Below are 14,129 nucleotides of genomic sequence, written 5' to 3' on the forward strand. Positions count from 1 at the left end.
CTTTCTGGGTGTTCTGACACCCTACAATTTGTTTAGAGTCATTGTTTAAAGGAATGTGGGGCATTCTGGGGGAAAGGTTGGGCGCGTTCCTGCCTTTATTCCTGCCTTTCTCAAAGTCACACTGGCAGTAACAGAGCTGGAATACTAACCAAGGTTCTTCCATTCTTCAAGGCAAGTGACATGGCAGTGTATAGGGCTAGGGAAGGATATTCCAGACATATAGTGTTATGATTAATAAAGTAGGAAGGATAGTATTATAGAAAGAATCTTGGATTTGGAATCATCAGGTTTAGATTCAAATCTACCTGTATAGCCTTGGATAAATCTTTCTGAAGAGCCTGGATTTCCTCATCTAATACTTCCACTAGCTACCTTGAATGTGCATATACACATTCACACATACACACAAAGAGAGAGAGAGAGAGAGAGAGAAGCAGATTTTTACTAGACTGTAAGCTTCCCAAGGTCAGGAACTAGTTTCATGTCCAACCCTTTTATAAGATCAGAGAGCTAGAGCCATAAAAGAACTCAGAGATCATTGATTTCAGGCCTTTTATCAGCCTACGTATTATTTATTTAACAAATGGGATGTATCAATAGATATTTCTTATAGAATGATAAAAGTTTAATTATCAGATGATTAAAAGATTATGGCAAGGGGGAAGAGAAAAAAGATAAACCTGAGTTCCTGCTTTCTCTTAGTGTCTGATTTATTTGACAGCAACAGAAAGCTGAATGGCCCAGGCCTGGATTATCTTTAATTTCTCAGAAAGTTGATTTGGTTTTCTCAATGAAGTATAAGAAGGTGTTCACTTGGTCTAGCCAAAAGAGTTCAGTCAATGCCATGGTCAGAGGTTAGTGAAATCCTTTCCAGACGCATGATAATGGAAAAGTTCACCCTAAGGACCTATGGAGGTATATCCCTTTCTCTAACATGTCACTTTCTATTAATTAAAGGGCTCCAAACTTTGACTGAGTGTGCTTAAAGAGAAGCAGGCAGCTTGCTAATTTATTGGTTGTTTATCTTCCCAAGATCAGATCTTAGAAAGAATTTTCTGAGTCCAGGGCTCTGCTCCCTGTTTTGTTTTTGTTTTTATAATTTTTATTGATGTATTATTTTTTATAACACTTTCATTTCTGAATTATCCATACCCAGTAAGTCGGTCCTTGTAACATAAAATAAAAAAAGAAGGGGAAAAAAAGCAATTCCGAAAAAACTAATCAGTATGTTAACTAAGTCTGACAGTGTATAGTCCCTTTATAGTCCCCCATTGTTACAAGGAGAGGGGGAAGAGCATTTTCTCATTTCTTCCTGGGGCCAAGCTTGGCCATCGTAGTTGGATATTGTTTGGTCTTTTGTTGCTATCCGTTCTTTCCTTTAACCATGACGCAGTCATGTAATTTTTCTAATTTTACTTCCATCACTTTTTATCAGTTCATATAAATCTTCCTTCTCTCAATTCTTCAGTTGTCACTTTTTATGGTGCAGCAATATCTTTACATTCAAGTTCTACGTGATATTTAGCCATTTCCCAATTAATAGCCTATCTTGTCGTGAGGATAATTTGAAACTATTGTTTGCCTCAGATGCGCCATCGTCTTTCCCTGCCTCTTCTATAGTAGGTGAGATGGAAATAAATCATATTACTGAACTACAGACCAACTTCATTAAACAGGAAATTGATTTAAAGGTCAGTAATATAACCACTGCCCAGCACATCTTCTACGGAGGAGGCAGGCACTTAAATTAAATGGGAGGGGAAGGGCATGAGGGAATGCCTTCAGGAAATTGCACAACTTCTTTAATAAATCCAAACTCCCTCCCAGTTTAATTCCAGTATTTTACCAGTGTTGCTGTGGAACTGAAACACAGAATACAATAGTCTCTATAGACCTAAAGATGAGCATCATCAGAAGTCAATGGAGAGGGTATGGCGGGTGTGAGATTACAACATCTAACCGATGAGGCACAAAGAACAGGAACAAAGAAAGTCAATAGGGAGAGGAAGACGAGGAAGAGAAGATGGGCTGGTCCCACAGTGTAGCTAAGGGATGCCAAGGCAGCTTGAGGGTTTCACTAAGTATTCTCACAATGTCAAGAAATAGTGGAGGGTCTCCATCACTTTTTGTGGGGCTTCTGCGGCTAAAGTATAAAAGGACTCTCTTGGATGAGAATAACACAGGTAGGGTAGGCATGGATGGGTAGAATTCAGGTTATGTATTCATTTGAGTACCAATCAACTGGAAAAGTTCAAATTCTGCACCTGTTCAGTTTTGAGAGAGAGGGACAGACAGACAGTGTAAGAGGGGAGAAAGAGAGAGACAGAGAGACAGAGACAGTGTAAGAGGAGAGAGACAGAGAGACAGAGACAGTGTAAGAGGAGAGAGACAGAGAGACAGAGACAGTGTAAGAGGAGAGAGGCAGAGAGAAACAGTGTAAGAGGAGAGACAGACAGACAGACAGACAGAGAGACAGACAGCGTAGGAGTAGAGACAGAGACAGAGAGAGTGGAAGAGGAGAGAGACAGAGACAGTGTAGTAGAGACAGAGACACAGAGAGAAAGACAGAGACAGTGTAAGAGAGACAGACAGACAGAGACAACACACACACACACACACACACACACACACACACACACACAAAGAGAAAATCCTAGACTTGGTATTTCTGTTGAACTGTTTGTCAAGAATCAGCTTCTCCCAGTTCTAGTTTTCCTTTAGAGATAAAGAAGGCTCCTTATCCGACTTCCTTTCCTAGTTCCTTGTATAAAGCTGGCTAAAGAGAATTTCACCTTGCAACTTAAGCCCAGGGTCACAGATGTAACTGTACACACTCACCCAGTAGGAACCAGTATCAGTGAAAGAACACTATGTCAATACTTTTTCATCTAGCCCTGAGGGGTATTTAAAAACCTCTCTCCTCTGGAAATTTGAGAGATTCCTTGGAGTTATCCAATGCATTACAGTGGTTCAGTCAGAGGGCATTTCCAATTGTCTTTTTAGTTGCCCTGTGTCCCAGTATTTCAGATGTGTTGTGTAATGATTAATGAGAGAGGGAATGTGGTAATGTAGAAAGAATCCTGGATTTGGAATCTCAGGTTAGGTTCAAATCAAGCTGTATGATCTTGAGCACATCACCTGATCTCTCTGAAGAGTTTTGGTTTCTTCATCTAATACTTGCACTAGCTACTTTTGAGTGTGTGAAAAAGAGCCAGAGAGACAGAGAGAGAGAGAGAGAGAGAGAGAGAGAGAGAGAGAGAGAGAGAGACAGACAGAGAGAGAGAGAGAGAGAGAGAGACAGAGACAAAGACAGAGACAGACAGAGAGAGACAGAGAGGACCAGAGACAGACAGACAAAGAGAGACAGACAGACAGAAAGAGAGAGAGAGAATTTGGCAAGGGTAGAAACTATCTCCCTGTCTGGGATCTAGTCAGATATATGGCTGGGCTACCTGTCCCATAGCTGCTGCGAATTGTACTCACGACGATGGACTGTTCTCTCATACAACAAACCTTAATTCCCTATGTTAACTATGGGTCTTTCAGGTCGGCTCTCCCTGTACCTAAACTTGAACTTCAGCCCTGACTGGCTCATCCATCAGGCTGCCACAGCGGGTTTTGGGGAGCTACTCAGAGTCCGAAGTTGTAATACCCTCACTGAAGAGAAACAGCATCTTCTCTCCCAAAGGACTGAGAGTACACCAGGCCTGCGCAACCCACCCAGGAACAGAGAGCACCAGAGCCCAAGCTCACAGCCCGGACTGCAGCACTAGCTGCTGCTTGAGCCGGAGAGACGACTTGGTTTGGGTCCTAATCAGGAGTAGGACAGGCTCATACTTGCAGCCTGTGAGATCCTGTTTGCTCTCTCTCTCTCAGATATTACCTACCCTGATGCCTTTGTAGTCACCTAAGGAAACAGTTTTCCCTCTAGCTCTACCTTATCAAATCCCTAGAACTTAAAGGGATTGGCAAAGAATAAGTCACTTTGCTGGTCAAATTATGATGTTAGTCAATCTGCCAGCTTGGACCTCCTAGGGCCTTATCAAACCTCCCTGGCTACAACCTGGGTCAGATGCTCTGAGGCCTGTTTCCTGCAGTACTTTCAACTGTATTCTTCTGTTTTCTGGAGAGCAGGGTTTCAGCCTTGGTGAGATGGGAAGCAAGCAAGACAGGCATAAAAAAATATACTCATTGGAAAGGAAGGAATTGGAGTAGATAATCTCAAACTTCCTGATAGTTCTAAAATTCAAATTCCATAAATGAAAACTGTCTCCCCAACTAAACAAAACAAAATATACCAATCACTCCCTTAACCTCGAGTCCTCTCAAAGCTTCCAGACTTATTTTATGTGTGATCATCTTGATGTATTGTTTTGCTGTATATTGTTGTATATTTAATTATATTGCTATATCTGCATGCATACACATACACATCTCTTTCTCTCTCTATCCACTAATATGTTTACTGACAATGCTTTCACTGTATTATGCTCTCCATAGATGCTTACTGACCAAACAATAGACACTGTAATGAATTTCATCATCAGATTTTTATTTAAGTTTCCTCCCTACCTCCACCTTGCTAACTCCCACATCTTGCCAAGAGAGCAGGAAAGGGCAGTGGGTAAACCAAACACTGGAGAAAAGTGGGTAGAGCTTTGAGATGACTCAGTGTGCTGTTCAGAGAAAGATTTTCTAGCTGGTCGTTCTAAGGTGTCTCAAGACCACAAGGTTGGACAGTTGCTTGGAATAAAAAGCCATAAACAGGGTTAAGTACGGTAAATAGGGACCTAGGGATAAATAGGGACACCAGGCTTGGTGTAGGTCCAAGCTTCTTCCCAGACTTACATCATGACCTTTACCAAGGCCACCCCACCCACCTCAAGAAGGCCTTGCCCTCCTCCCCCACCTCCTTATTCTCCCAATCCCAAGGACACTCAGTCACTCTGGGCCTAGTGAACCAGATACTTTATTCATTAGTACAGACAACAAACCAGTACAAAAAAATGTTTTAAAAATCCAAGAGTAATAAAAATTCCTTTTATCTCCCCACATGAGAACCCCTCTGTGTGGGTCCTCAGCTCTTCCTGGCCTCCTGAAATAGCTTAAGCAGGGGATCATCAGCCCTCAGGGCAAACGTAAGAGCACGCTGCTGATAATAGTGTGGGTCACATTCTAGATTCTCAATCACATCAGCCAGCAGGTGTGCCCGTTCCACACCTGAGCCAGGTGCCTCGAAGCCCAAGGCAGTGAAGTGCACGTGCAGGTGATAATAGGAGGGCTGATAGTGCAGATAAACCCGAAGACGGTCCTCCTTCACTTGGTACTGCTGCTGGATGGCCTCCTGAGAAAAGAGAGGAGTCCAAAGACAAAACTTTTGAGTCCACACACATCCCTTTTCCCAAACACCACCCAGCATTGGAGACTTAGGTCAGATGCAATCATTCTCTCTCAGTTTGGTATAACCTCCCTAGGTCTATTTTCCTATCAGGAAAAAGTCCTGTTCAGAACATGGAAAGGCCCAGGATTCAGACAGGCCTCTTGGTTCCTGAAGATTATTGAGACCAAAATATTATTGAGACATCCTATCCTTTTCTCTGATTATCTCCAGACACTGTTGCAGAGAAGGAAGTAGACGGAAGGATTCTGTACCCACCAATTTAGGATGTGAACTTGTAGAAAACAAGGTCAGGGCCAGGCTAGGAATTAGAAAACCTTAAGCAAGAAAGGGTGGGTGAAGAAGTGGCTATGGGATGCTGGATCATCCTGAAGGCCAGTTAAATCTCAACTTGGCTCATTTAGAAAAAAAGAAGGTTTTTATTTTGGTTCTGGATGAGACCCTGGTGCAGTGATGGGTTTTAACTAAGTCACCAAATTTGGATAGACTGCTTGCCATGGAGGAAGGGGAAAGAGAAACTATGGAGGAGGTGTAACACCAAACTCTTGGTAACTCCTGAAAAGCCTGATGATTACTTGCTTAACTGTCCTTCAGACTTTTAATCAAGAATTGGGGACTACCAAATGATAAATGATCAAAGAACAGACAATTTTCAGATGAGAAATTAAAGCCATTTATAGTTATATGAAAAAATGCTCTATATCACTATTGATCAGAGAAATGCAAATTAAAACAACTCTGAAATCCCACTTTACCCCTCTCAGATTGGTTAAGATGACAGGAAAAGATAACGATAAATGTTGGAGGAGATGTGGAAAAACTAGGACACTAATACATTGTTGGTGGAACTGTGAAATGATCCAACCATTATGGAGGGCAATCTGGAATTATGCCCAAACGTCTATAGAACTATGCATACTTTTTGATTCAGCAGTGGTGTTACTGGGTCTGTATGCCAAGGAAATCATAAAGGAGAGAAAAGGACACACATGTGCAAAAATGTTTATAGTAGCTCTTTTTGTGGTAACAAAAAATTAGAAAATGAGAAGATGTCCATCAATTGGGAAATGGCTGAACAAGCTATGATACACGAAGGTAATGGAATATTATTGTTCTATAAAAAATGATGGACAAGCTGATTTTAGATTTTAGAAAGGCCTAGAAAGATTTACATGATGCTGAGTAAAACAAAGAGAACCTGGAATACACCGTACACATAACAGCAAGATTGTGTGATGATCAACTATGAAAGACTTGGTTTTCCTCAGCAGTTTAGTGATTGAAAGCAATCCCAATAGACTTTGAACAAAAAATGCCATCTGCATCCAGAAAGAGACTAAATGTGAATCAATACATATTTAAAAAAAAAAAAAAAAAATTGGGGGCTAATGTACTCAAGGAGTGGCCAAATATATAGTAACTTCACCTGTGATACTTTCCTATCAAACTGTTCTTGCCTCTGCCTTTAACTCTGTCCTCAAATCTCCTATACTTAGAGCTGGAAAAGACTAAGCATTCTCAACTTGGGTACATTTTAGAGAAAATCAGGATGAACAGAAAAGATGAGAGCGAAAGGGAGAACTGGATGTCCCAGAAACACCAAACACAGTCAGATCATCTGGCTACCAGGATCAGTACCAGACTCTGCACAAACAGTATTCCCAGATGATGGAGGCAAGACCTAATATAAGAGCTTGATGTCAGATGTCAGATGTCAGGCAATTTAACAGAAAAGGAGAGTGCAAAGTGGCCCTTGAAAAACCATTATAATTTGGATGGAAAGGGCAAATAGGTGGTACAGTGGATAGAACACAAGCCCTGAAGTCAGGAGGACCTGAGTTCAAATCTTGCCTCTGACACTGCTCGGTGACCCTGAGCAAATCATTAAACCTGGATTGCCTCCCATGGGGAAAAGGCAGGGTGGAGATTAACATGCCAGGTAGAGAAACCAGCATGAGTCGGTGGGAATGATTAGCCAATGAAGAAGCCAGTCTGGCCAGTGCAGAGAAGCAGGAGACCTGTTTGGACAGTCAGGGTCAGGCTAGGGAATGCAGAGGGTCTTTTATGCCAGGTGATGATCTTATGGGGGCTCCTGGGGAAATACTTGCAAAGCACAAGAGGAGAGATGTGAAGAAGAGAATGAAAAGTCCAAGAAGTTCCTGATACCATTCTTTCCCAGGGGGGAACCAGGCCGTGGTGTGCCCCCTTGGTGACTCACCTGCCCCTCTCGCAAGATATTCCTGAGTAGAGGTAAATGTTCCCCAGTGAGCTCTCGTAGGGACCTGATTCCCCGGCGATGGCAGATGGCAATTAGGTAGAGGTCATCCAACTACAAAAAAGCATTACAGGTAGTGATCAGACTAAGGCGGGGACACAGGGCCCTGACTCAAAAGCTCCCTTGTCTACTGCAGGAGATCCTCCTCCTTCCCCCTTTTCCCACTCTGGGCCTGGAGCCCTGGCCCGGGAGCCAGCAGTAGCAGCAGCGGTTACAACCTAACCTTGAGCTATAGATAGACACCATCCAAGGGACTTTATCCTACTAACCATGAACATACAAGTGTCTATGTTTGAGTAGGGTGCAACAATAAATAAATAAAAGTTTGCTGAATCTTTCCATTTAAGGAAGTAAGAAGATTAAAGGCTTTTGGGAGATTTCTTTGGGGGGTATAACTATATATATTTAATTACATTTATGTGACCCTGGCCAAATCACTTTCTCTCTCTTTTCTCCCTCTCTCTCTTTCTCCCCCACCCCTTTTCTCCTCTCTCTCTCTCTTTTCCCTCTCTCCTCCTTTCTCTCTCTCTCTCTTTTCCCTCTCTCCTCCTTTCTCTTTCTCTTTCTCTCTCTCTTTTCCCTCTCCTTTCTCTTTCTCTCTCTCTTTTCTCTCTCTCTCCTTCTCTCTCTCTCTCTTTTCCCTCTCTCCTCCTTTCTCTCTCTCTCTCTTTTCCCTCTCTCCTCCTTTCTCTTTCTCTCTCCCTCTCTCTCCTCTCTTTCTCTCTCTCTTTTCCCTCTCTCCTCCTTTCTCTCTCTCTCTTTTCCTTCTCTCCTCCTTTCTCTCTCTCTCTCTCTCTCTCTCTTTCTCCCTCCCTCTCTCCACCTCTCTCTACTTCCCTCCCTCCCTTCCCTCACCTGCCCCCCTACCCCATTTCCTATACAGAATAGTAACAACACCTACAAATGAGATATTTGTAAAGCACTTTGCACAGTGATGTTATTAAGTTACTACTATTATTTTCCTTTACTATCCCTACCAAGTCCTTGGGTTACCATTTCTGGATTGTCTGATTTCCATTCATGAAAAAGGTCTGATTGATTCATTGTTGGTGGAGTTGTGAACGAATCCAACCATTTTGGAGAGTAGTTTGGAACTATGCTCAAAAAGTTATCAACTGTGCATACCCTTTGATCCAGCAGTGTTACTACTGAGATTATATCCCAAAGAGATATATAAGAAGGAAAGGGACCTGTATGTGCACGAAATGTTTGTGGCAGCCCTTTTTGTAGTAGCTAGAAACTGGAAACTGAATGGATGTCCATCAGTTGGAGAATGGCTGAATAAATTGTGGTATATGAAAATTATGGAATATTACTGTTCTGTAAGAAATGACCAACAGGATGATTTCAGAAAGGCCTGGAGAGACTTACGAACTGATGCTGAGTGAAATGAAGCAGGACCAGGAGATCACTATATACTTCTACAACAATACTAGATGATGACCAGTTCTGATGGATCAGGCCATCCTCACAAGCGAGATCAACAAATCATTTCTAATGGAGCAGTAATGAACTGAACTAGCTATACCCAGAAAAGAACTCTGGGAGATGACTAAAAACCATTACATTGAATTCCCAATCCCTATAGTTATGCACACCTGCATTTTTGATTTCCTTCACAAGCTAATTGTACAATAATTCAGAGTCTGATTCTTTTTGTACAGCAAAATAATGTTTTGGTCATGTATACTTATTGTGTATCTAAGTTATATTTTAACATATTTTAACATCTACTGGTCATCCTGACATTTAGGGAGGGTGGGGGGTAAGAGGTGAAAAATTGGAACAAGAGGTTTGGCAATTGTTAATGCTGTAAAGTTACCTATGTATATATCCTGTAAATAAAAGGCTATTAAATAAAAAAAATTAAAAAAAAAAATGAAAAAGGTCTGAAATCTTTGAGGCCATGCCAATTCAAAGAGCCAAAATCAACGGATTCCTATACTATGGTCACATTGTTTTCCACTTCCAGCCAAGAAAAGCCTATCCTTACCAACTTGCCAAAAATCAGAGCTATGGGCTGGCCCATATCATAAATTTATTGTGAATGTGGGAAGTCAATCACACAGTTCAAGGAAGTCCAACTTTGGAAGGATCCTTAAGGATTCCTAGCTTCCAATGTTTCTATCCCTGGGGGAAAGTACCAAATGACCCCGACTAATTTCAATTTCTAACTGCAATAATTCAGGTAGTAAAGAATCACTCAACTGAATGCTTTTGGTTCTCAGATGCAAAAATACAAAATGAGGTTTTCCCCAATTGCCTGAGGTACAAGTGAGCATTAGCCTCTGTCATGCTTCCTTTCTTTCTGCTAGTACCATAGAGGACTAAATGATTTGACCCTCTACTCAGATGTGAAAGTACTGACCCAACCCACTGTGCAGGAGCATGGAACTGCTGAATGAATGCACATTGTTGTGTTAAATAGGCTTCTCCCCAGCCTCAGCCTTCTCAGGTTATTTTATTATTTTATTTTCAGTTTATTTATTTATTATTTTTTCATTTTTATTTTTATTTTAATTGTAATAGCCTTTAATTTACAGGATATATACATGGTAATTTACAGCATTAACAATTGCAAACCTCTTGTTCATTTTCTCTCCCCCACCTCCCTAAATGTGCAGGATGAGTAGATTTAATATATTAAAATATAACTTAGATACACAATAATATACATACCAAACATTATTCTGTACAAATAAAATGACTAATTATTAGTACAATATACTGCTGAGAAATCAAAGTCAGTGTATTATAGACTGAATATCAATAATGATTTAGTCTCGAGTCTTTCGTATATTGTTCAGTTCTCTGCTCCATAAGTGTTGATCTTGTGAGAGCTATCATCGGATAGTCTCATCGTATTGTGGAAGTATAATGATCTCTGGTACCTGCTCATTTCACTAGCATCAGTAGTAAGTCTCTCAGGCCTTTCTGAAATCATCCTGTATTCTTAAGAACGTAATTCCTATGATACCATTGTATCACCACTAACTGGATGACTCCATTCAGGTTCAGATGTCAGCACAAAAGTGCTGCTCACATGGATCAGTCCTTTCGTTTATAATCTTTGGATATAGATCCGTTAACGGGATCAAGAGATGCAGTTTGAACTTTTGAGATAGCTCAAATGTGGACGTACTCACCAACAATGAATCAAGTCTCATTTTCGCACATCCTACCAGAGTCACCATTGTTTTCCTGTCATCTTGCCAATCTGCGGATTGTAGTGTATCTTAGAGTTGTCTTAATTTGCATTTCTCGATTAATAATGACTTGACAATCTTTCATATGACTAGAAATGAGTTTCAATGTCTTCATGGAATGTCTGTCATATCCTTTGACCATTTTCAATTGGAGAATGAAGCGATTTTTATAAATCTAGAGTTAATTCTCTACTATATTTGGAAATGAGGCCTCTTATCAGAACCTTTGACTGTAAAAATATTTCCAGTTTATGCTTCCCTCAATCTTGTCTGCATTAGTTTGTTTGTACAAACACTTCATGATTTGTAGCTAATCGAAATTTTCTATTTGTGATCAGTAATGATCTCTAGTTTCTTGTCATAGAAACCTTCCCTTCCACAGGTTCTAGAGGTAACTATCCTACGTTCCTCTAGATTTATTAATAATTCATTCTTATCCTAGGTCATGAACCCATTTTGACCTTATCTTGGTGTACGGCGTTAAGTATGGATCAATGCCTAGTTTCTGCCATATTAGTTTCCAATTTTCCCAGCAATTTTTATCAAACAGTAAGTTCTTCCTTCTCAGGTTATGATCACAGAACCAATTCAACTACTTTGTCCAATTAAAGGATTGAGGAAGCTAGAAAAGAAAATTAAGTTTCAAACTTGGGAGGAACTGGATATTTTTGATTTGTGTGAGTGTGTTGATTTTTTTAGCTCTTCTATTTATCAACTACCACAGTGTTCCCAAATAATAGCATTTATTTTAGACAAATGCTGCTGACAAATGCTAAATATGACACATCAAATTACAGCTCTTGGTTCCCCTGGCCTAGAATGGAGCACAGATCCTGATGGTACCTGTCAGCACGAAGGCTAAATCAGGAGTGCAGCCGATGAAGACTAATTCTATGGACACCTGGTGTGCCAACCTAATGGATGACCCCTACAGGTCTCCAGGGAGGTCAGAAAATTGTCAGGAGTTAGCACAGACAAGGGATTTACATGACGACTTAGATGCGGGCAAAGTGTCAGAAGGAAGCCAGCGCAAGCAATCTTTTTGTGGGGCAGAGGAAGCTTACCAGAGACCATGTAGCCAGAGTGTGACTTCCCCTGTGAGAGGAAGGGCTGCGAATGCTCGTCATTTTGACAATGCAGTGATAGACCCCAAAGAAGTCAAGTGGCGAAGGGATCTCACCTGCTCATCATACACAAGTTCCACTTGATATACATTCTAACCAATTATAACTCCTACTTTTTCCCAGACTTCATAGTGTCCCCACTGGTCCTCTTTACATTAGACTATAACAATAATCATTCCCTCATGGCTACAATATTTTCCCACCATATTTTCAGCAATTAAATTTTTCCCTACTTTTCAAAGACAAGTGCAGATAATAATTCTTCATTGAAACTCCTCTCCATCCTTCTGGCTACTTGTAGTAAAGAGGATTTCAAGTCAAAACTGTATTCAATTCCTGGCTCTGACATGTAGTAGCTGAGTGACCTTGAGCAAGTCCCTCTGTCTGCCTCAGTTTCCTCATCTGCAAAGTGAGGACAAAAATCATTCTATTATTACCTACTCCACAGTGTTATGAAGAAATACTCAGCAAAACTTAAAGCACTATAAAAATGTAAGTTACCTCAAATTTCTCATACCATTTGAACCTCTCCCTTAACGTTCTGTAATGCATATTTTGATAGCCCCCTTCTCTTTTATCCTTTCCTTGACCATGTTCCTAAGCCTCTAAGCCTCATCTAGGAGGTCCATGATAAGCCTCCCAAAAAGAATGTCTATCACCTCTATCAGAAGCAAAGGAAGAGATCGTGTCTGGTGCTGCCCTGCTTCTAATTCTTAGATACTAAGAACCCTATTCTCTTCACCCTGTACATAGTAAGTTCTAAGGAAGTGAGTATATTGCTTTTCATTTTTCTAATACCATTGTCTAGCACAGGATCTTTCTCAAAGCAGGCACTTAATGAAAATGTTCACTTTTAAATCCAAACAGAAAGAATAAAGAAAAACCACTTATCCAGGTTTGCTTCCCCAGATCATCTGGCCCCCTTCAAAGGAAGTGTCTTTTTATACCTAAAACAATGTGAATACACTTCTTTTGGGACAATGGAAAATTCATTCTTGGGAAGGCCACCCTCATGGCAAAATTCTCTCCTCCATAGCCCCTTGGCCTACTCTCGGGCAAAAGCCAAGAAGTTGTAGATTTACAGAATAAATACAAGCCAACTGCAAGACAGACAACAGTATTTAGCCACTGTAGGGACCATAGGGAGCAACAGCATTTGTGGGGCACAGTGGCTAGGGCCCCTAGCATGGTTTAGGGGCGGAGAGGAGTGCCCAACATTGGGCCCTGCTACAGAAATAAGAAAATAACATTAAGAAGGACCTGAGCTATCAAACTGTGCATATCCTTTGATCCAGCAGTGGGCCTGTATCCCAAAGAGATCATAAAGAGGGAAACGGACCCACATGGGCAAACATGGTTGTGGGAGCCCTTTTGTAGTGGCAAGAAACTGGGAACTGAGTGGATGCCCATCAGTTGGAGAGTGGCTGACTAAGTTATGGTATATGAATGTTATGGAATATTATTGCTCCGTAAGAAACAACCAGCAGGATGATTTCAAAGAGGCCTGGAGAATCTTACATGAACTGATGCTAAGTGAAGTGAGTAGAGCAAAGAGAATATTGTACACAGCAACATCAAGATTATATGATGATCAATTTTGATGGACCTGACTGTTCAACAATGAGGTGATTCAGGCCAATTCCAATAGACTTGTGATAAGAGAGAGCCATCTGCACCCAGAGAGAGGTCTATCAGGAGGGACTGAGTGTGAATCACAACACAGTATTTTCACTTTTTTGTTGTTGTTTGCTTCATTTTGTTTTCTTTATCTTTTTTTTCCCCTTTTTGATCTGATTTTTCTTGTTCAGCATGATAATTGTGGAAATATGTATAGAAATATTGCACATATTTAACATATATTGGATTACTTGCCCTCTAAAGAAGGGAGTGGGGAGAAAGGAAATTTGAAAAATTTGGAACATAAGATTTTTAAAGGGTGAATGTTGAAAACTGTCTTATGCATGTGTTTTGAAAATAAAAAGCTTTGGGGCAGCTAGGTGGGTGCAGTGAATAGAGCACTAGTCCTGAAGTCAGGAAGACCTGAGTTCAAATCCGGTCTCAGACACTTAACACTTCCTGGCTGTGTGACTCTGGACAAGTCACTTAACCCTAATTGTCTCAGTAAA

At 40.9% G+C, this 14,129-nt stretch overlaps 1 protein-coding gene across 1 annotated transcript in view; it reads right to left on the bottom strand.

Annotated features, from left to right (window-relative positions):
- Positions 1-4,951: 4,951 nt before the first annotated feature.
- DCPS (decapping enzyme, scavenger) overlaps positions 4,952-14,129 on the bottom strand; it is a 52,053-nt gene continuing 42,875 nt past the window's right edge. Inside the window, exons 5-6 of the mRNA XM_003766353.4 lie at positions 7,617-7,727; positions 4,952-5,344 (exon numbers count right to left, since the gene is read on the bottom strand). Coding sequence (XP_003766401.1) covers positions 5,078-5,344; positions 7,617-7,727 — 378 coding nt within the window. The 3' untranslated portion in view covers positions 4,952-5,077. The remainder of the gene's footprint in view (positions 5,345-7,616; positions 7,728-14,129) is intronic.

This window comes from Sarcophilus harrisii, chromosome 3, assembly GCF_902635505.1.
Source record: "Sarcophilus harrisii chromosome 3, mSarHar1.11, whole genome shotgun sequence".
NCBI lineage: Eukaryota > Metazoa > Chordata > Mammalia > Dasyuromorphia > Dasyuridae > Sarcophilus > Sarcophilus harrisii.